This window comes from Vicugna pacos, chromosome 27 (assembly GCF_048564905.1).
Source record: "Vicugna pacos chromosome 27, VicPac4, whole genome shotgun sequence".
Lineage (NCBI taxonomy): Eukaryota > Metazoa > Chordata > Mammalia > Artiodactyla > Camelidae > Vicugna > Vicugna pacos.
This window is the reverse complement of record NC_133013.1, coordinates 23,951,727-23,973,707: the sequence shown is the minus strand read 5'-3', so window position 1 is coordinate 23,973,707 and position 21,981 is coordinate 23,951,727. Positions and strand designations below refer to the sequence as shown.

Below are 21,981 nucleotides of genomic sequence, written 5' to 3'. Positions count from 1 at the left end.
TTTATTTGGAGTTCTGGAAGGAGAGAATGGAGAGAAAAGTGGAGTTAATATGTGACACTTAACACCTGAAGAATTTTCAAAAATGGAAAAAAGGCAGAAAATCAAAGAGAAGACGAATATATTTGAGGCTACCAGAGTAGAGACAGATTATCTAAAAAGTACAGTTAGACTGATAGCAACCTCTTGTCAGCTGTGAGAGGTGTCAGAAAGCAACAGAGCGGTATCTTCAAAATGTGTAAATGGGCAAGTGAAACATTTATGCCCAGTGAAACATGCCTCAGGAATGAAGGCAGAATGAAGGCATTTTCAGACATTCAAAATCAGAGAAACAGAGTGTAGGCCTTCACTAAAAGAGCAATTAAAAGAAATTTCGGCCAGAAGAAAATGAGTTCGAGGAGGAAGAATGGGACACGTAAAACTGGTGAGCCTGGAAATTGTAAAAATGCATGTTTACTCTATTAACCATTGACAATGTTAAAAAAAAAAACTGCTTTTATTTACCAAAAAAGGAAGAAAAACTTAACCTTTTAGTTCATCTTAACAAGATAGAAAGGAAGGTGTATCCTTGGGAATTAAAGTATGCAGAGGACTTTATGACAGAAATGGTAAAATAAGAGTGGAGGAGAGTGAAGATTTTCAATATACTACTATTCTTAGGAATCAAAATTACCACGCAGGAATAATGTAATTGTAAGTTTGTGTTCTAGAACAAGGATTCAAAATCAGATAAATCATAGATGAGACCAGTGATTTCATAAGGCAAAGATAAAACTACTTGATCTAGCCTTGAAAATCAGTAACAGGGTAAAATTCTAATAGTGGTTAATGAAAATAGGTATCTGGATGGGGAGGGTATAGCTCAGTGGAAGAGCACGTGCTTAGCATGCACAGGATCCTGGGTTCAATCCCAGTACCCCCATTAAAAAAACAAATAAGTAAACTTAATTACCTCCCCCGCGAAAAAAAAAGGCATCTATATAAGGGATATCTGTATTTTCAAGAACACATAGAAAACTGAGCTTTACCAGAAAATAAATTCTACCTTACAGTCATATAATAGCTTGGTCAGTATTAATATGGACCAGTGATTATGTTTAATTCTGTTTTATAATTTAAGGGGCCCGTGATAGATTATTTGAATAGTCTAGGTCTCAGAAGATCTTCCCTTCATACAAACCTATAGTTGACAGAAGCATTTGTCTGTCTGAGATCTTTCAAAATTAGGTTACAGTTCTCATTTCATTTCATAGAAAACGCTCTCATGTATTGGTAAGTCTCTATAGGAACAATAAAATACTCTGGCATCATCTCTCAACATATCCCTCATCACATGTCACACTCTTAACTATTTTCAGTGGCTTACTGTCCCTTGAGTGGGCCGTACACCCTTTTATCTCCATATACCTCATCCCCTGGAAACTGTTAACTGTTAAACTGTCCTGTCCCCCCAAAAAAGTGCAGAAGGAACATTCCTCAAGAGAATATGGGACTGTCCTCATCTTCTCTTTCTGAGTATCATAAAAATAATATGGAGGCAAAAATAACTATGCAGTAAGATGTAAGTAATAAGCAATATGTTTTAAAATATTCACTTAGATGTATGTTGTTCTTATTTTTAATGGACTCATCCATAAAAGCCTAGTAATCCAAATGAAAGTATCTCCGGAAGAAGTCATGATTTCTCTCTTCTTTGAACTCTGAAACACTTTGTCTGCACCTCTCTTAGGACACGTACCAGTTTTTCCCTCATAGCTGCTTGTTCTGATGTTTCTCTCCTCTTCTCCAGGCCATACTATGGCGTTCTGTCCCCCGCAGGGTGGGCTAGCACAGTCTGCACACACAGCACACAAATGTTACACGAGCGGTAGTTTCGTGTATCTGAGTTTTGGCGGGGAGGGGGGGGTTCTTACTATAATAGCAAAGCATTTCATAGTAGTATGTTACTGCATGTTGTCTTAAAAAGCTATGAAAATTTCACAAATTTTCTGGTAAAGTAAGTAAAGTTTCTATTTGAATAATTGGGCCATTAAGAAAGATTTTTGAAAAGCTGATTGTGTTGATGTTTTGAAGGAACTTCAAACCATAGTTTAATATAAGAGTTTTCTTGAAGTCCTGACAGTCATTTTAGAGTTAGGAAAGTCAGGAATTGATGGCATATGTGAGGTAACTAAGGTGGGAGAGGTTAAGTGAATTTACCCTGATCACACACAACAATTGGGATTTTTTGATAGTTGATTTATGCACTTTTTTTTTTAACTAAGACACTAAAGTGGAAAGTGTATCATCCTCTCCAGCACAGATGATAACATGCTGTAATTGTTATTCTTCATATCTTAAACATGTATTTTCTGTTTAAAAAAAAAAGCAGCAATTTCTCCTCTTCCTGCTCTCAAAGCCCTGTGATTATACTTCTGTTACAGCATTTATCATGGAATTACAGTGGGTTGTTTGTCTTCCTAATACAGTTCTTCCCACCTCAGTACTGGCATTGGATGAATACACAAAAACGTTTATTGAATGAATGAATGAGATCCTGACTGTAGTTTAATTGCCTTTGGAATTCAGGTCCTTAAGGTTGTTTATATCATCACATTTGCTGAAGCACACAGATTCTGAATTTCTTTGTTGATTATTAGTTGGTTCTAACAGTTTCCCATTAAGGGTAAACAGTGACTGTCCTGGAAACCAGTCATTCAGCACTTCTGGCTTCTGTAAGAGAGAGAAGCATGTTGGTCCCTGTCAGAACCTAGGATCAGAGACTTCTGTCTGATTCCAAGTTTTCCTCATTTTGTGCAAATATGTATTTCTGATCTATTACTTAAGACTTTATAACTCCAGTCCTGTCAACTGAATCTTCTGTGAAATAGAAAATATTTTTATAAAAGTGTTGTTCTAATTTTATTTTTATGTACCATGTTTACTTAAAGCAGCGTATGACTTTTATTAAAGACATTAAGACCACATGAGAGTTAAGCTAATCAGTCTATTCTGGAATTGCTGTAAACATTTAAGACACCAGTATTTCAATAAATGGTGTTTTTATTTTTTTTTAATTGAAGTACAGTCAATTACAATGTGTTGATTTCTGGTGTATAGCATAATGTCACAGTCATGCATATATACCTTTATTCGTTTTCATATTCTAAAATGGTATTTTTAAATTAGACCATTTTATTTATATTTTAATTGCTTTATTGAGATAATTCTCATAACATACAATTCACAGATTTATTAATACAATTTACTGTTTTTTAGTATATTCACAGAGTTGAAAATAATCAATATAATCAATTTTAGAATGTTTTCATCATGCTGAAAAGAAACTCTGCACCCCTTACTCATCACTCTCCAGTCTTCTTTTATCCCCCTTAGCATTTTGTTTACATTTATACTTAATGATTGAAATATTTATTTCCTACTCTGTCTTACTGTGTGTGTGTGTGTGTGTGTGTGTGTGTGTTTTAACCATCTATTTCTCTGTAGAGTCGAGGCTTTCATATCTTACTATAAGTTATGTGTTTAGATGAGCTCAAATTTAGTAATTTGAATATTATTGTTTTACTCTTTTTCCTTCTAAGTATAAAACCTAAAAATCAGTATATTGTTTGAACAACCATTGCTTTATTGATAATTAAAATCAGCAATATTTTAACTGGCTCATTACTAGTCAATTAGTTATTATACAGTGATTAAAGAGATCTCTCTCCATCAAACTGAAACTGGAATAAGTCATAGTGGGTGAATGTATTGCTCTCTGATAGTTTGAATTATGTGTATTCAATTCACACTTCTTGACCTAAATTGTTTTTTATCATAGATTTAGACAATTATAAGAAAACTAAAATCAGTCACGAAGGCTTTTGGATTTTTCAGAATAGAAAACCTCATGTGAATGACAAGTTATGCTGTACATAATAGTCTATTTTGATTAATAGAAATGTTATGTAAATCACTTGTCAAGTACATGTGAAATGATTTTTTTATCTGTGTTATTTACGCTAAATTCTTGCTGGCACAGGGCATTTTCTGAATTAAAATCTCTGCAGACAAGCGGTAAAATGCATAATGTACTTATGAATAATACATTAACAGCCTTATAGTCAAGATCAGTGATAAACAACTTGGTAGTTCAGTGTCTGGGGACACATTAGACTGCTGAGTCCATCTGATAGAGGACTTTTTGGACTTGTCTACTGTCTTTGTATCAAGTGCCATAGGAACAAATTAAATAAATTTCTTATCTAATTCAGATGAGGATTTAGGTAAATCCATGGTGAGTCTATGCAGCTTCTCTGCTGTATTTGAATATGCTTTGTGTACCCTTTGGATATCCTTTTTGTAACCTTTGTGTACACTTTGTGTAAGTTGTATCATGTATGTGTTTTTGCCATGCCTAACTGTAGCATCAGGGACAGGAATGATTACTAAAGTACAACTTTGAAGGGTTGACTCCTCTCACTACTTTGATTTATTAACTAATAAAAATTATTTTTGTAGTTTGGTTAACTTAAACCAATAAATTTAATTTTAGAAAGCCTTTGAGTAAAGCATTTACCAGTGAGAATTGAGTAGGACTTCATGATCTTAGTTTTCCTGAGTTTATAATCCTTACATATTTGCAAGTAAAAACTAACTATGCTAGACGAGAATGCTAGACTGTGAACTCTGTAAAGATATGGATGTGTCTCCAGCACTTAATATAAGAACACAATGGTTGCTTGATAAGCATTTGTTGAGTAAATGAATGACAATATTAAGCAACAGTGGGCAGTAAGAAAGTACTGAAGCACTAGGTGATTACTGTCTTGGGCAGGATCCAGTCAGGAAAATAGTGATTGCTCTAGGTGTTTCGGAAAGAGGGCCATTTAAAACAAAGATTTCATTATAAAAATTACTGGACAAGCTGCAGGAGCAAAAAGCAGAGAGTGATGGTGCCCAGAGAGTTATAACTGCAGGAAGTTGTGCACCACCACACCCCCGGCACTGGAGGAGTGGAAAATGGGAATGGAGGATTGCCTGAAACCTGTAAATCCACATCAACCACTGGCAGTGCTGGAGCTCTACCTCTACCTTTTAAAAAGTAGTATTTCTGATTAGTTGTAATGTATGCATTGTGTGTGTATATTGTACATTGCAGCTTCACATTCTGGTGTAATGTTCATTGGGCAGAGCAATTTGTATGGAATGCGATTCTCCTGTGCAGCCTGTGCATTTTGGTGTTTCATGTGTTTAGGGACTGGAATTTTCTGATTTATTCCTTTGTAGGCTGGGAGGTGTTTTATTAGCACACACACAAAAAATGTGTATTTATTGAAGTAGCTACTTAGTGTCAGATATTAGGATTAAAAAATTAATTTTTAAAGTGAAACTTGTAATATATTAGTAAATTCACCTGACAAACTCACATCCTCATGTAAATGTATTCAGACAGTGTATATAAGGTGTTTAAGCTTGTGTAGAAACTTTTACCTTAACAGTTTTGACATCCCACTTTACCTTGAAATAGCTCTAGTTTTTCATATCAAATTGTTTTGTTCTTTAAAAGATAAAAAAGTAGCATAACTGCATACCTGGCAGTCTGCTGACTGCTAGGCAGTGCCACTCAGAGGCCGTGTGAAATGTGGTAAGTGTACTTTTTCAGCAGATTAGAGAAAAGGTGACTTGTCAGAAATAGGGTTACTTAATAAAACGCACATTCTGAGAAGACAAAATCGTGTCTGTGGGTGGCTAGTAGCCAGCTTACGAAGCTTAAGTATACGCTGCTTCGGAGCTTAGGGACATGCTGGCTGTGGCTTGGAAAACATGAGCACAAGAACATACAACAATTAGGCTCTAGTCTCCTCTTTGAGCTGTTCCACGTTCAAACTGTTCCACGCTTTCTGCTTTGGTACAAATTATAGTGGCCTGTGGTGTAGCCCCTACTGCCATGTTCAGAGAAGAGATGCCAAACCAGTCGATCCCTACAAAACCTCTAGAGAACAATGGCACCTACGTGGTGATGCCACAGGGATCCTTGTAAGTTCAGATTAAGGAGAAAGAAAGCAGGCTTTCTTGTTTAGAGTCATGGCAACGAGTATATGACTTTCATTGGAAGAAAAACTGCCTTTCCTAGGAGCAGTATATCTTCTGTTTCTCCCTCCCCCTCCTTCATGTTTTACTCCTGTATCTTTTTCTATGGAATTAATATTATTGGACTATAATGGCTAGTTAATGACAAATGGAGTTAAACTGTCCGATAATACTGAAGTCCTATATACAAATACCGAATTTGAGCAGCTGTTCCATTTACCAGGGTTGCATATTAAAAAGTTAAAATGGTTTTTAGAAGTGTTTTTCACTTGGCATGACGGAAAGAAGGCATGGGACCTCTTCCTTTCCTGCCATGCGTGACCCCTGAGTCCTGGGACCGCCACATCCTCATTTAGCACTTAGACATTACCTTGAAAATCATTAGATTCTTTTTATGCCTAGTTTACCCAACCGAATTGTACGCTTTTTCATGGAGGAGATCCTGATCCTGTGCCTGACCACTTTGTATCATTTTTGCCTTTTACATAAAAGATGACTGGTGAATTGACTCTTCTTTTTCCCTCATCCAATCAGTAGCCAAGCCTGTTGCTTTTACTTGCAAATACAGTTTTTAGGCAGCCATCTCCCCTCTCTATTTCAGTTGTCACTGATGGTGTTGAGTCCTTAATCATTTCTCCTATTTAAGTTTTTTGCTTTTTGTCTTAACCCTCTCCAATCTGTCTTCATATAGCTTCCAGACATGCTTTCAGAAAGTGAAAATCCGGGTGTGTTACTCTGCTTTAAAACCTTTTGGCAGTTTTATGTTTCTTTAGAATAAGATTCAGACTCTGTATTTTGCATACAAGGTCCCTGCAAAACTGGTTCTCTTCCTGCCCTCTGGCATCATCTCTCAACATTTCCCTCATCACATGTCACACTCTTAACTATTTTCAGTGGCTTATTGTGCCTTGAGTGGGCCGTACACCCTTTTATCTCCATATACCTCATCCCCTAGAATACCTAACTCTCTCCCACTCAATGCATTTACCTCTGTCCACCCTCCTCCACACACGCTCTTACCCCATAGACAAATATTTCACCTGGATGACTTCTTGTCTTTTGAGGCTCAACTCTGCTGTTGCCTCCTCTAGAAGGAATTCCCTGTCATTCTTCAGATTTTCACCCAAGCAGGTTAAGTGCCTCCTGTGTGAGCCCAAGACGCACCTTGTACCTCCAGCGTACATAGGGCTCCTCACACCATGTTGCACTGATCTGTTTTCGAATCTTCCTTTCTCAGTTGAATGTGAGGTCCTCGAGGGCAGGTCCTGATCCTCTGTGCTTTTGTATTCTGCCACTTAGTAAGCACCAGGCACATAGTTGGCAGGCAATAAACGTTTGTTCAAATAAACTGAATGGTTTTTTTGGCCTGTCTTCTAGTCCATTCCTTGCCTTAAGGCAAGCAGAAGCCTAAACATTCAAGACAGATGCTTGTCTGGGCCAAGTGCGTACTTAACAGAAGTGGCCAACTTGACAGATTTGGTGATACCAGCAATAGTTCTGGGAAGTACATCACGAAATCAGTTTACTCAGAGGAACAATTGGGTGTTATCTTAAAGAGTTACAACAGTTTTATTGTATTTGTTTTATTGTGTTTGCTTTCATTTACACATCCCAAGTTTATTGTACTTATATCAAGGACCAGAGAAAGCCAGAAAATATTTTTATCATTAAAAAGCCTATGCATAATTTATATCATTTATTTATTGAATCCAAAGTACAGACATTAGTTCCTTAAATTTGGTTTTTTGCTGTCCTTAGATTTGGTCTTCTAAAGCACCAACTACAGTTCCTTATATATTCTGGGTGCTAGATAGGTTGTTTGCTGAATTGATATAACAAGCTTGTACACATGTGAATCCAAGACAGTAAGTTGTAAAATATACCATGAAAATCTAGTCAGATTATAGAGCACATAACATTTGCCAGACTACCCAACATGGCTGCCTTAAAACATTCTGTAGCACATCTTTGCCTGATCTGACCTGTTAAACTTATATAAGGGAATTAGATCATTTTCAGGATCCTTCTGAATCTAAAATTCTTAGTTTCTATTATTCTTTTCTGCCTCTTACCATTTATTTTTAGCTACTTGAATAATGGCCCTTTTCAGAGCTTCAGTGGCCTTTTTCTAAGAATAAAACAGAGCCATCCTTTAGAAGTGTCTAGTTTATTGTGTCTGTGATGCTGTCTTCCTGTCCAGGGAAACCCCCCGGCACTCTGTATCGTTGCACTCACCTTACACACTTAGTAGTTCAGTGAAACAGTTTTGTTTATCAGGGCACATTGTGCAGAGAGGAAACGTAGTGTGATGGTTAAAAGCTCAGAGTCTAGAGTCAGACATACCTGGACTTGATTCCTAGACCTGCCCTTACTAGTGACATAATCTTAAACAAGTTACTTATATCTTCTCTGAGCTTTAGTTTCTCCATGTAAATGGGAATGGTAATTGTATCAACCTCATGCTGCTGTTGTGTTATATGAGACAGTGCTTGCAAGGCAACTGTTAGGAGAGTGTCTGGTGCACGTGTGCACACACTTAAAAAATGTTGGTGATTTTTTTAATATGCTAATAAGCACATGGGATAGATGTAGGACCTGCTCTTACAGACAGTTAAACAATTAATTACAGTAAAGAGTGATGGGCGGTTGAGGAAGTGATTGAGGAAATACAGAGTTGTTCATGGAAGTAGTGGGAAGACTGACTACAACCTAGAGGTCAGAGGAGACTCTCTAGAGGCAGTAACATTGAAGCTGAGACTGATGGGGTGAGATGGTAGACTCTTAGCTAAAATAAAGGTATTTATGAGAAAATCATACTTCAGTGCAATTTTGAGGTATCACCCAGATCCCAGGATGCATCCCCTCAAGAATGTTAAGGGTCTGTGTCATGGGTTTTACTTAGCATTGGATGAACTGGAAGTGACATGTGAAGTCTAGAAAAAGCAAGAGCCCTCAACGTGTAGGAACTAATACTTATTTGATGACATTATCCTGGGTACTTAGCTGAGGAAAGGGGGAGCAATATAAAGATGATGATTACTAATGTTTATGCAGATCAATTTATTTAATTCTGTCAATAACAATCCGAGGTGGGAATTATGCCCCCTCATAAGAACCCTGATGCATCAAGAGGATGAGTAACTTGCCTGATGTTATGCCTGGTAAGTGAAAGAGGATTCAAACCATGGCAGAAGTAGTCCATAGGCCATGCTAACAGTTTCTAAACAGTGAATAAAACATAGTTTGTATATAATTTACATACCATAAAATTCAGCCCTTTGAGGTGTACAGTTCAGTGGGTTTCAGTATATTAACAGGGTTGTGCAACTATCGCCACTATCTTAATTTCATAATTTATCTTTATCACCCCAAAAAAGAAACCCTACACCCATGAGTAGTTACTCCCCATCCACTCCTCCTCCAGCCCTGGCAACCACTAATCTAGTTCTAGCTCCATGGATTTGCCCATAGAATTAATTTTTATGTATTGACCTTATATCAGGAGACCTTGCTAAACTTGCTTATTATTTTTAGAGCTTTTTCTGTACATTCGCCTGGATTTTCTACATATATGTTCAGGTTGTCTGAGAGACTGAATATACAGAGAGACAGTAGCCAGCCCATGTGCAACAGTAGAACAATGACCTACAAACTCTGCACTGACCAGTCTAGGGAGTCAAACCCCAGCCTCTGAAGCAGTCAGCCCAGAATGGTCAGAAGTTGATCAGTGATTGCCAGCATCACTGTGTTTTGATCCTGCTTCTAACTCAAGACCAACCAGAAAAAGATGAATATGCTCCTCAAACCGGCACATAAGATGCCCACTCCGAATCAGCCCACCTCTAGCTTCCCCATGCCAGCAGCCTCCACACAGGGCACGCTTGAAGCCTTCCCACTTTTTATTATAAAACTTTCCATCCCCCTGCCGTATTTTGAGCCTCCCGCAAATGCAAGCGTTGATGGTTGACTCTCTGCTATATAGCAGACTCTGGATAAATAACCTGTGTTCTTAAAAACAAACCAGAACAAAACAAAAACCACAGTTTGTGCCCACAAGGAGGTCACAGTCTAAAACATAATTTCTGCCGACCTTTCTCAGATCCCTGCCTCTCCCCATCCCTGCTAAAAAGGCCCCCTAAGTGTTCTGTGCCTTTTAATGTTTACACGTGAATGTCCTGGGAGGTACAGACTCTTTTTAGGATCTTTCCATTTCTTTTCTGTGTGATAACTTTACTTCTCCATATTGGGAGGACATGGACTTGTATGCTGACTTAAAATGAAAACCTCTTTCAGACTTTTGACTAAAGACTGTGTAAATATAAATTGATCATATAATTTCTCTTCAGATGAACCTGAGTATTCCTTGTAAAGAGAAAGGGATTTATATTTGCCTTTTCGTAAAGAAATAAGATTCTGTAATGGACGGGTGTTCTCCAGACATAATGAGTCCTCTGAGTTTTGTTTGCCTTGAATAAGCAGACTTTTAGACATTTCAGTTCACCTTTAGTAAAGGTCTTATCTTACTCTCACTAGCTAAAGGCACTAGCACAGAGCATTTCTAATGTTACAATTCAGTGGGGCAGCATTAACTCTTCAGTAAACATTCGGTCATGTTTGCTTTAGCAAAATCAAGAAGAAAGACCAGATATTCTGAAAAAGACTTTCACGCTGTTCTCTACATGAAAAGGTCTTGTTTGCAACATTTTAAGGAGAACAGAAGCTGTGCATTGTTAAGCCGTTTTCATCCATGACCAAAGTATAAATTAACACGATCATCTTGAAGTCCCAAATCTGAAAGGCTGCTCACTTTTACTTCTTCCTCACCACAGTTTGAATCACAAAGTCTCTTAAGTAACAGATTTAACACTGTTTTTTGTCTCCTTTGTGTTCCCCGTACACTTTAGATGCTAGAGAACAGGAGGGCCAAAACCAGAGTGCAGACTTCAGATAATCCATCTGAGAAAACACTGCCTATCACTGGCCATTTCCCCCTTTCATTTCCTCTGGACTAAATTAAGCAGACCCAGTGCTTCCTAGCAGGATCATTTCTAAACTCAGCTGTGTCAGATTTTCCTAGTGCCCTATCGTGAGGTTTTTAACCTGGCTGCTGCTTGAAAAAAATCTTGCAGCATATACATCGTATCATGGGCATTAGAGGAGAAGACATACTCTTGAAGCAACATGGTGCCTAAGTTGGAAGCTAAGTCTATAGAGATTTCACTGACATTTAGGAAGGAAAGGATTTTGAAAGACTGCCTTAGCTGAAAAAGTGATGAAGGCAGGTAGAACTGGAGCCACAGGGGGAGCTCACCCTGGGCCACCTGGAGTCTCTTCTGACCCTGATCCCGCATTCCCTCCCTCCTCACCTCGGGTCTGCTTCACTCCTGCTGTGCACACATTTCTTCCCATTTCCTGGCAGTCTCAGGAAGTGCACCACCAGGTAAAAGAACTGCTCGTGTTTCAGCCCCTTAGAATCCAGGTAGCTTTCATTTCCTTTTACTTGTGATAGTCAAGCTTGGCATTCCTTTATATTCTCTGTGTCTGGATTACTTCAAGAATTATAAAAAAAAAATTTAGTTGCTAGTGAATGCTAATGTAAGAGAGCTCTAATGCTCTGAATGCAGTGTGGTATTCTAGATTTGATCCTGAAACAGGAAAAGTTCAGTAGAAAAACTAGAGGAAATCCAAATAATGGCCATAGCTTATTAGAAGCATAGTTTTAGTGTGATTTCTTAGTTTTAATAAATGTACCATGGTTGTGTAAGATGTTAACAGGAGAGAAGGCTCAATTAAGGCATATTCAATAAATCTAAAATTATTTCAAAACAAAATATTCTTTAAAATGTTAAAATAGTATCAAGTCCAAGATTTTAGAAAATTGGGATATTTAGTGGTAAGTGTGCCAGAAGTCAAGCACATTCTTATAGCCACACACTAGATTTTTCCACAACATTCTTGGTATAGACCCAGCATACACTGAGAAGTCAGATAAACCTAGACTCAGTCCCCAGCTCTGCCACTTGCTAGCTATAAAAATTAAAGCAAGTAACTGAGTCCTCGAAGACTAGTTTTCTTGCCTGTGCAATGGGGTGATGATCCCTCCGCTCAGGACTGTTGAAGGGCTTAGGTAGCAGCCTAGGGCCGCCACGTGGTAAGCCTGTGAGCTGGCACTCTCGGCCCTCCAGGGTGGCACTTTGGGAAAAGTAAATTGGGTTCTTGTTTCCTCCTTAAGTTTGTTTTCAGTCCTTAAAATTGCGCTCCTTCTCCCTTCTGAAGGACATTAAAGTGTCTGGGTCATTACTTTCTTTGAGAATAGGGCAAAAAAAAAAACATCAATTCCAAGATGAGTAGGACTGGACGTAAGGGAAGAAGCTGGCAGGGCCCTGCAGCTGGCCTGCACGTTTCCGGCCTCCCCTCCCTGGGCTCATCCCCATCGGGCAGGCCGACACCAGGGCTGCCTTGCCTTGTCAGCCGCAGTTTCCAGCTCACCGGTTCCCGCGTCTTGCCTTTCCCAGGCACGTGTTTCTGAGCCTTTTTTTTTTTCTTGTTGTGGATTAATGGACTTTCTTTTTTCTTAAGAGAATTTCTGATGTTAGAACCCCAGAAACCAGGCTGTACTTTTGTATTCAGCCACTATTTATTGAATAACTGCTTCTTGCTAGACTCTGTATAAACATAATCCCAGATACCAGAGAGCTCACAGTCCGCTTTGTGATTAAATAATTAGATAATCAGTATGATCTAGTTTACAATTAAATAACAGAAAAATCAGTCAAGAAGTGCACGTGTTAGGATGGAGCAAGAACAGAGCGCTCCTGGAACACTCCTCCCTGTCTCCTCGCTGTCTCGGTGGACAAGAACCTCTGAACTCTTAAGGTGCTGCCCCTTACGAGCTGTGGGACCTGAGGGACTTTGTCCTTGTTACTGAGTCTTCTCCATGTCACTCCCTTGCCCAGAACAGATTCTCCTTGGTCTCATGGTCCTGAGTTTCTCTTACCTCCCAACTTTAAAGCACCCAGGACACTTAAGATGCAGGAACAAGGGAAACAGGGGACTGCTGTGGTAAGATTTCTCGAGTTCTGCTGTAAAGCAGCGAGTGGCCTGGAAGTTGGGGAGGGTGGGGGAATAGAATAATCACACAGGGAACCTTATGGGTAGGTCCTTGACTTAGAGTTTTTTCATCTTTTAGTTTGGTAGGATGATAACTCAGAAGACTGTTCACATTGACATCCATGGTGTCCTGAAGACCTAGTCAGAGAAATCATTTCCTCTGTGTGCATACCCCTCATCATAGCCCTTATCTCGCAGTATTGTATTTTTCTGTTAAGTCTGGCTCTTGCTGTGACTGTGAATGCTGGGCCTGGCCCAGTGCCTGCCACTTGGCAGCTTTGTGGAGCTTGAGAATAAGGGAGATCAAAATAACTTTATTATGAGTTGTGTCAGATTGAAGTAGTAAACCCTGTACACTGATCTTTGGTCATCTGTCCTGTAAGAGCTTACAGGGAAGGCACAAGGGCACTCAGGTCATGGGTCCTGCTCTCATCCCTCAGCTCCTGCGCCACTCCCACCCCTCCCCCTGCCCGCATCCTGCTTAGTCCAGACAGGTCAAACCTGGCACCACTCAGCTCCCTCAGGGAGAGCCTGCCAAAGGGCCCAGGCTCTGATTAGCATCACAAAGGAATTGTTCCTCTCATCTTGAGAAAGCTTTTCCATCCCCTGTCACCCCACTTACCTTATTGCCTAACCCTTCAAACTGTAGGTTATGATTTTACTCTTTCTGGCACCACAACCCCACAAATTTACAATTTCCTTGTGATAGTCTGGACCCCAGACACTGATTCCCTCAGGTGTGAGTGCAGCTGAAAAGCCGAGCCGTAGCTTTGGATTATGGGAATATGAAGATGCCCACATTAGAAGTCTTAGAAGAAAAAAATCATAGAACAGGGAGTATTGGTTCATTATATTTGCATCTTTTAAGCTAACAATAACAAGTGAGGGTGGAGTATGAGTAGAGAGGATGTCATTTAAGTGTTAGGAAAGTTTTCCATGTGGGAAAAACAACAAAAAATTTCACTCCAGAGTCTTTTTATCTCTCTAAATTGGGCTACTGAGTTCTAAATACATGGACTTGCCAAAACCTACTTGTATTCCCTCTAAACTGGTCTTAAGGTGCCACCAGATGCTCAGAACAGATCTAGTCTATCCTGCTAATGAACGTGCAAACAGTTTTCCCCATCTGCCACCTCTGTCTAAAAGGCTGGGAAGGCCTTCCTCTCTGATCACAGAGAACATAATTACTGTCTATAGAGAAGTCAAGTACAAAGGCCACCAGCCTTTGCCGGCCACCACAGATGAACAGCTGCCTCCCCTTTAATTGGGAGAGGTAATAACAGTTACTCTAGTTAATAATTGAATGGATTCCCAGGCCATGTAATTCAGATTGAAGCTGTCATTTTTTGCTGGCCTTTAGCTAAGCTGGATTATTAGAATGGAGCCTCTAATCCTATTAGTCAGTTGTCAGTCGCACAGTGGGAGAGAGCAGAGGAAGATAGCTATTGAGGTGTTATGTCAGGTACACAAGTAAAGACATACGTTTCCTCTTTAGAGGTATTTTTTTATCCCTCAAATTAAAATCATAAAGCTCTTTATGAAAGGTCTAATTTTATAATTTGAATGCAGAGTATTTGGAAAAGGAATAAAAGGAAAAAAGAAAAGTACCTAGTTCACCTTTCTAAATGAGATATTTTCTGATGTTTAACAAACTTGCTTGGTGTCTGTGGTATGTACATCCTGCACTTGACCCTGATTGAGAATGCAGAGATAGGAGGGTTTAGGCTTCACAGTCTAGTACAGGAACATAAATAACTCTGGGATAATGTCGAAAGTGATAAGGGCTACACGAGAAATACAGTTAAATTCAAGGCCTTTGACTTTAGTTGAGGGAATCAGGAAAGGCTTTATGAGTGAAGCAACATTTGATCTGGGTCTTAAAGGATGGAGATACAGCATTTGAACGCTACACATTCAGAAGAAGGCAAGTTGGATGGAGAGAGAAGTTAGAGCTAGACATTTTTAGCATTACTTGCTTTTTTATAGACACTGAAAGGGATGGGAGCAAGTAAACGACCGTGTGTATGAGGAGTGGCCAGTCTCATCGTGACATTAAGATGTACAGGAAAGTGAAGAGACTGGTGTATAGAAGTACCACGTGATTGGCACAAGGAGCTAGCATGGTGGGAATAGAGAGGAGGAAACAGGAGGCTCTACATCGTGTGAGTCCACTTGGGTGGTTGTGTGAAAGCGATCTCCATTTTTCACACGTATATGGTGTATATAACAGTCCGTGTGCTTAAGAAGGTGGTTTTTTCCCCTTGATTTTAAAATTTGAGCAGCTCATCATTGAGCCAGTTTGATTTTCCCTTCTGTCCCCCTAAGGTGAGAAAGTCATAAAATATCCGAAGTTTCATTCACCTTGGTGCAGAGGATGGGGGAAGAGCTGCTCACCTGCACCGTGTGAGGGAATGGGCTCTGGGGGTTCTCCTTGTTAAGCTCACAGGTCCCTATGTTGTGTTAAACTGTCATAGCTCACAGGACGGTTTTGGTGTTTGAGAGAAACCTTTCCATTCGTTCACCCTTGGTTCAGTCACTCACGCATCCGGTGGTTAGCACTCCTGTTCTGTGCCGGCACTGGGGCTGCAGAGATGAGTCAGCTGCCGCTGTTGAGGAGCCTGCAGACAGAGAGGACGGGACCCTGAGGCAGGGCAGCGGTGGGGGGATGAATACAGTTATGTGGGGCATGAAGAAGAAGTTAGGAGGATACTGAGCAGTGTTTCCATTTGGCCACGCTCTTTGGAAGAGGATCCAAAAGTAGCTTGTGGGTCGCTAATCCAGAAGCGCATGTAACCACAACCCTTTCTGACTCAGGGGAGGCATTTGTGTTTCATTTCACGGTAAGTTTTGCTTTGTTTCCTTGAAAAGCTGCAAATGATAAATTAGGACTTCAGTTTTCAATAATACATTAGTAAAAATTTGGCTTTGAGTGGCCTTTGTCATCCTGAAATTGGCTTATTTTTTTCTGCTGAATGCCTATTAAAGCTACGTCTCAAGTTTCTCAGGAGGTCACATCCATGTTGTTGGCACTGCATGAAAGGCTTTGAGTTTGTTTTGTTTTGTTTTTAAGGCACGGATGTGTACATTAAAATGGTCTGCTTCCACTCAGTCCCTCTCCCCTCCACTTTTGCAGTGTTGACACAGTTCTCCCCCATCGTGGAAATGCCTACAAGAACAGCAGCGCTGTTTTGTTTCTCTGCAGACAGATTGCATCAACTGATGCATCTGCTTGGCTTAGAGTATGGTATACTTTGTTTTTGAACTGAAAAATACCAGTACATAACGGCTTTGAAACAGAGCACAAATGGAGAGTTTAGTTCCTCGGTAGTTATTAAGGATGCTCACGGCGAACATGTCTTTCCATCTGGAAAACCTGAATTTCATTCTTTGGTCATGAAGCTCAATTCCAATGAAAAACTATTCTACTAGGCACACACGGTGACAGGAATGGAGGATTTTATCCTAGGATCGTACCAGAGAAACTGACTCTCTGTGTTTCACAGTTAAAGTCATGTTAAAAGTATCTTTGTCAGCCTTCTTTATTAAACTGTCGTTCAGCAACCAGTGATTAAGCATTTACTGAGGGCATTCCCCTCTGCTAAGTGTTGGGATGTGGTGATGAAGCAGACGTGATCTCTGACTGCAGGGAGCTCTGAGTTCAGTGGGGATACAAAGATGAAGAGCTAGAGAATCATGCCTTTGGGAGAGGAACAGTTTATGCCAAAGCGCGGAGGCAGGAAGGAGCCTGGGCTGTACGGGGAACTTGGTTGATGGCGAACAGGAGCACGGCGGCAGAGGAGGCTGTTAGGGAGGGACCAGATTCTGAAGAATTGTGCTAAAGAATTTGGGCCTCATTCTGTAGGCAGCGAGGAAGAAGTCATTCAGTGTTCTATGCACAGAGTCACATAACATTGACTCTTGAGAATATTATCTTCATTGCATACTCAGGCATCCAGAGCAGGACTACTCAAAATAGAGACCACAGGCCAGTGCCAGGCTACTGTCACTAGAACATGATGGGATAAGTGTAGAAATCAAGAGTACTTTTATGTCTAATATTTTAAAATATGGGCTTAAAGGTAGTATACGTTTTTCCCTTCATTTGTTTAGTAATTCATCTGTATGATAGTTCACAAAAATATTGGTCACAATGGAATGAAAATCTGAAAAACAAAGAAACAAGCACAAATACCTGACTTTTACCTTAGAATGTTTGGGAAGCACTGCACTAGAGAATGGGCTGCTGTGAGGTAAGCCTGGACCTAGAGATGCTCACTAGGAGGTCGCCGCATGCCTTAAGCAAGAGACCATGAGAGCCTAACTGACATGGTAAGAGTAGACATGGGTAGGAAGGGCGAGGGTTACGAGCCATAGCAGAAAAGGAATAATCACAACCTGGAGCCTGAATCAGTGTGAAAGCTGAGGAAGAGGAAGGAGTCTAGAAGTGCAAATGTTCTTTTAAGAATTTGCTGAAAGTTGGACCATTGTCCTATGCATTACTCTGAGCTTTCCTGTCCCTGTTACAGAGATGTTTTACTTGTTTCTTAATGTGGTTATGTATGTTAATATTATTAAAAATTTTAATCTATAATTCCTGTTTCTTTTGAGTGTAGAAGAAAGGAGATGTACATATGTGTTTACTTCCCTGACTTGACTCGGAGCCCCTCTGCCGGTTTCCCTGGGCCTCATGTGCTTCCGTGACACCTGAGGCCTGGCCCTGGTAAAACTGCTGGCAGGATGACCGGACACTACCAAGTTAAATATTCTTAGTACAATACGATCTCATTCGTGTGAAATTCTACAGTAGACAAAACGAACTGATGGTACTATCAGCCAAATCATTGGTTGCTTCAGGGAAGAGGGATTGACTGTGACAGGGGCATAAGGGAACTTTCTAGGGTAGTGGAAATGTTCAGGTCTTGAGGAGCATTCACCAAATTTAATTGAATGGTATACTTAAGATCTGAGCCTTTCACCCTAGTGTAAAGTATACCTCAAATTAAAAAAAAATAGCCGAAAAACAGAAGGTGTTCAACCCCGTTATTTATCAGAGAAAGGTAAATACAAACCTCAGTCAAATGCCAGTACACACCCATTAGAATGGCTGGAGTTTTAAAAAGCTGATAAATCCAAGTTTGGGTGTGAATGTGGAATAACTGAAACCATCACTGCACTGCGTGTGTGCAGAAGTCGTTCTGAATATTTTAGAAAGCTGCTTGGTCGTTACTAATAATACTGAACACGTGCACACTCTGTGGCCCTGCAGTTCTACTCTTAAGCATATGCTCAACACAGCCGCATGTAACATGTACCCAAACACATGAACAAGAGCATTTAAAGCAGCATTGTCCAGAGTTTCAAAGTAGAAACAACCCAAATATCATTCAGTGGTAAAACATTTTAATAAGTCAAGGTATATAACCAAAGGAAGACTATACAGCAAGGAAAATGAAATAAATACTGCTATAGGCAACAATATGGATGAATCTAGGGGAAAAAATAATTGAGCAAGAAAAGCTAGATAATATAGAATATGTAAAGTATGATTCTACTTGTATAGAATTGAAAAGGCGAAAGGAATCTATGATTTTAAAAGTCAAGATAGCCTTCACATCTGGGAAAGAGGGAGACACAGTGAGTGGGATGGGCGCCAGGGATATTGTGGCATGCTTTAGAGCTTGATTTTTTAAATTTTGGAGTTGTTACAAGGTGTGTTCAATTCTCCGTGAACTCGCTAGCTAGCAGCCGTGGTTAGTGCAGTTGTTTCTGTGTATGCTGTGTGCTAATAGAGAGGCTATTCCTGTTTTCTAATGATACTGACGTCCTAGCGTAAGAACAGAGAATAGCAACAGCATCATGGTTCTGAATAAATTGCTGAGCACATGGGTTTTCAATATGCTGATTGTTACTTTTATTGCAAGTAAACATTTTTTATTAATAACAACAGATTATTAATTTTTAGTCTTAAAAGTGTGAGTTCTTATCTAGGATTCCCAATGAATTTATTTTATTGTGCATGAAGCACAAGTAGTTGGATGATTAAGGTATTACACTACTAAAGTCCCAACGCACGCTGGAGCCAGTACTCGGTAGTTCCCATCAGGCAGGCAGAGCATTATGCTTGGCACATCACAAGAGTTGGGCGGACATGTTTGAGAGAGCCTGTGTATAACTCATGCCCCTCCCCCAAGAAGTCCCCCCCCCAAAAAAGCCCTCAGTATTTCAAAGACATTGTAAGGCTTAATTAACTAGAATGCTATTAAAAGAAATGTAAGCTGGTGTTGTAATGGAGGGGTTGAGTATTCATTTGCTGGGGCTGATATAACAAAGAACCACAGACTGGGTGGCTTAAATAGAAATTTATTTTCTCAGCGTTCTGGAGGTTGGAAGTCCGAGATCAAAGTGTTAGTAGATTTGGTCTTTCCTGGGGCCTCTCTCCCAGGTTGTAAATGGCCGCCTTCTCACTGTCCTCACACAGCCTTTTCCTCTGTGCATCCCTGGTGTCTCTTCTTCTCTTATAATATGTGGAATCTAAAAAACAAAAACAAACAAACAAAAACAAAGCATAAATACAGGACAGAAATAGACTCATGGACAGAGAATACAGACTTGTGGTTACCAGGGGGGTAGAGGGTGGGAAGGGATAGACTGGGATTTCAAAATAGTAGAATAGATAAACAAGATTACACTGTATAGCACAGGGAAATATACACAAAATGTTATGATAAATCACAGAGAAAAAAAGGTGACAATGAGTGTGTATATGTCCATGAATGACTGAAAAATTGTGCTGAACACTGGAATTTGACACAACACTGTAAAATGATTATAAATCAGTAAAAAATGTTAAAAAAAAAAATAAGGACATCAGTAAAATTGGATTAGGGCCCCACCCTAACAGCCTCATTTTAACTTAATCAGCTCTTCAAATATCCTATCTTCAAATACAGTTACCTTCCGAGGTACTGGGGATTGGGACTTCAACATAAGAATCTGATGGGGGTGGGGGGCACAGTGCCGCCCATAGCAGGCTGCCCTCCTGTCTTTCACGTATTTGATGCAGTGAGTCTGTGTGTGCTTGAAACCCTTACACTCTCTGAGCCAGAGGAATGCAAGGAACTTAGATAAGTTCTTTCCCACAAGAACTCTATACCATTCAGAAACTGTACAGAAATAATCACAGGTTGAATTCTAAAACAGTTACTTAATATTCTCCCTAAAATAGCTGAAGTGGTTTTAAAAAAAAAAAGTATAGCTAACTGGTCAGATATTAGATTATCTTGTAATACTGAAGACAAGAGTTCTAGGAAAGGAAATCTTAGGAAGTCAGTTTGTCTTGTTAGGTGGTAATTAACATGACAAAATGATCCCGTTTTTTTAAAGTATTGCTAAAAACTTCTGTATAAAATGGTTTTTCCCTCTGCTTGCAGGGCTTCAGCCCCATCCCCTTTTCCTTTGCGTGTCTCAGAACCTCCGCTTCCTCAGAAAAGCCTATGGTGACCTTCTCCCCGATATGTAATTGGCTCCCCAACTATTCTCATAGAGCCCCTTTCCTTTTTCTTCACGATGTTTACTATAATTGAAATCATTTTATTTATAATTGTTTTATTAGTGTTGGTCTCATCCACTAAATTTTGAGCTTCATGGGGAACAGCAGCCATAATTTTGGATTCACCACTTTTGACCTATAGTTCCTCGCACTGAGTGGGCGTTCAGGATGTGTTTGTAGAATAATTGAACCAACAGAACATTTCACACTGCAAATAAATATTTCACTTGGTTATATAGTTTATGTCTGGGAAATGGGGCTAATTTCTCTTTGTATTTCTGTTTAGAATGTGGCAGATCAAATTGCATTTCAAGTTGCTGGTGGATTAACAGCCCTTGAACACATTCTTCAAGTAGTGGTCCCAGTCACAAATGTGAACACAGTTTCACGAATTCCTCCTAAGTAAGTATAGTTTTTAAATCCGTCTTTCACGTTTCATTTGTGAGTCATTTCTACCCTATGGTTTCCATATGGGAGACCACTAGAAAATTGTATGTGTATTCAGGCTTGAATAGCAAAAGCTTACACTCCCCATTAGGGAGAAAAACAGAGGTGCTCAACTTCACGTACAAAACTCAAATCGAGCCTAAAAAGCCTTATAAAAGAAATTTCTTTGGTTTGTGACCTTTTCTAATCCTAAATCAAGAAGCATTGATGGACGCCTGAGAAGTTGTACCTGCTTACAAAGTTTGAACAGAAATGAATAGTGGTAAGAGAAAGCTAACTTTTTTGCATTGCGTACAAAACGGAGGTGAATACATTCATTAACAAAGGCCTGAGCTGTGAAATTTGGAGTCTCTAACATACAGGAGGAGCAGTCTGAGGCCAAGACTGCTGTAGTCTAGAGTCCCAGCCAAGCAGGTAGGAACTAAATTGCATTTTGGTCTTCAACTGCAGATTGCTCTGTCCTAAGGATCCTGTGCAGCCTTCAGACCTAACAATCTACTTTCTTATTCTCTTAAATTACCCTTTGGTCCTTGGCTACCTAGGATGTAGTAACGGACAACGTTATCTCAGAAGTACTGTATTCCTGAGTTGTACCATGCACAATTTCTGGATATTTAATGGAGATTCTTATTTCCAAAGTTTAAATGAGAGGCTTTGATAAAAGTTAATTTATATCACTGAGAAACTTAAATATTTAATTAGTCCAGCAAAGGTAAGTGCTTCATTTGTCCACTGGCTACAACAGGAAAAAATTCCAAGAGTACGTTATCTTTGTTCCTCAGAGGCTTTTGGTAAAATAGAAATAG

The 21,981-nt window shown here is 39.7% G+C and overlaps 1 protein-coding gene across 5 annotated transcripts in view; it reads left to right on the top strand.

Moving 5' to 3' along the window:
* The window catches only part of SCAPER (S-phase cyclin A associated protein in the ER), a 269,359-nt gene that overhangs the window by 141,806 nt on the left and 105,572 nt on the right, over positions 1 to 21,981 (top strand). For all 5 annotated transcript variants that reach the window (XM_031691717.2, XM_072950937.1, XM_072950939.1 and 2 more), the window contains one exon: positions 21,015 to 21,130. In XM_031691717.2, the coding sequence (XP_031547577.2) occupies positions 21,015 to 21,130 (116 nt within the window). The remainder of the gene's footprint in view (positions 1 to 21,014; positions 21,131 to 21,981) is intronic.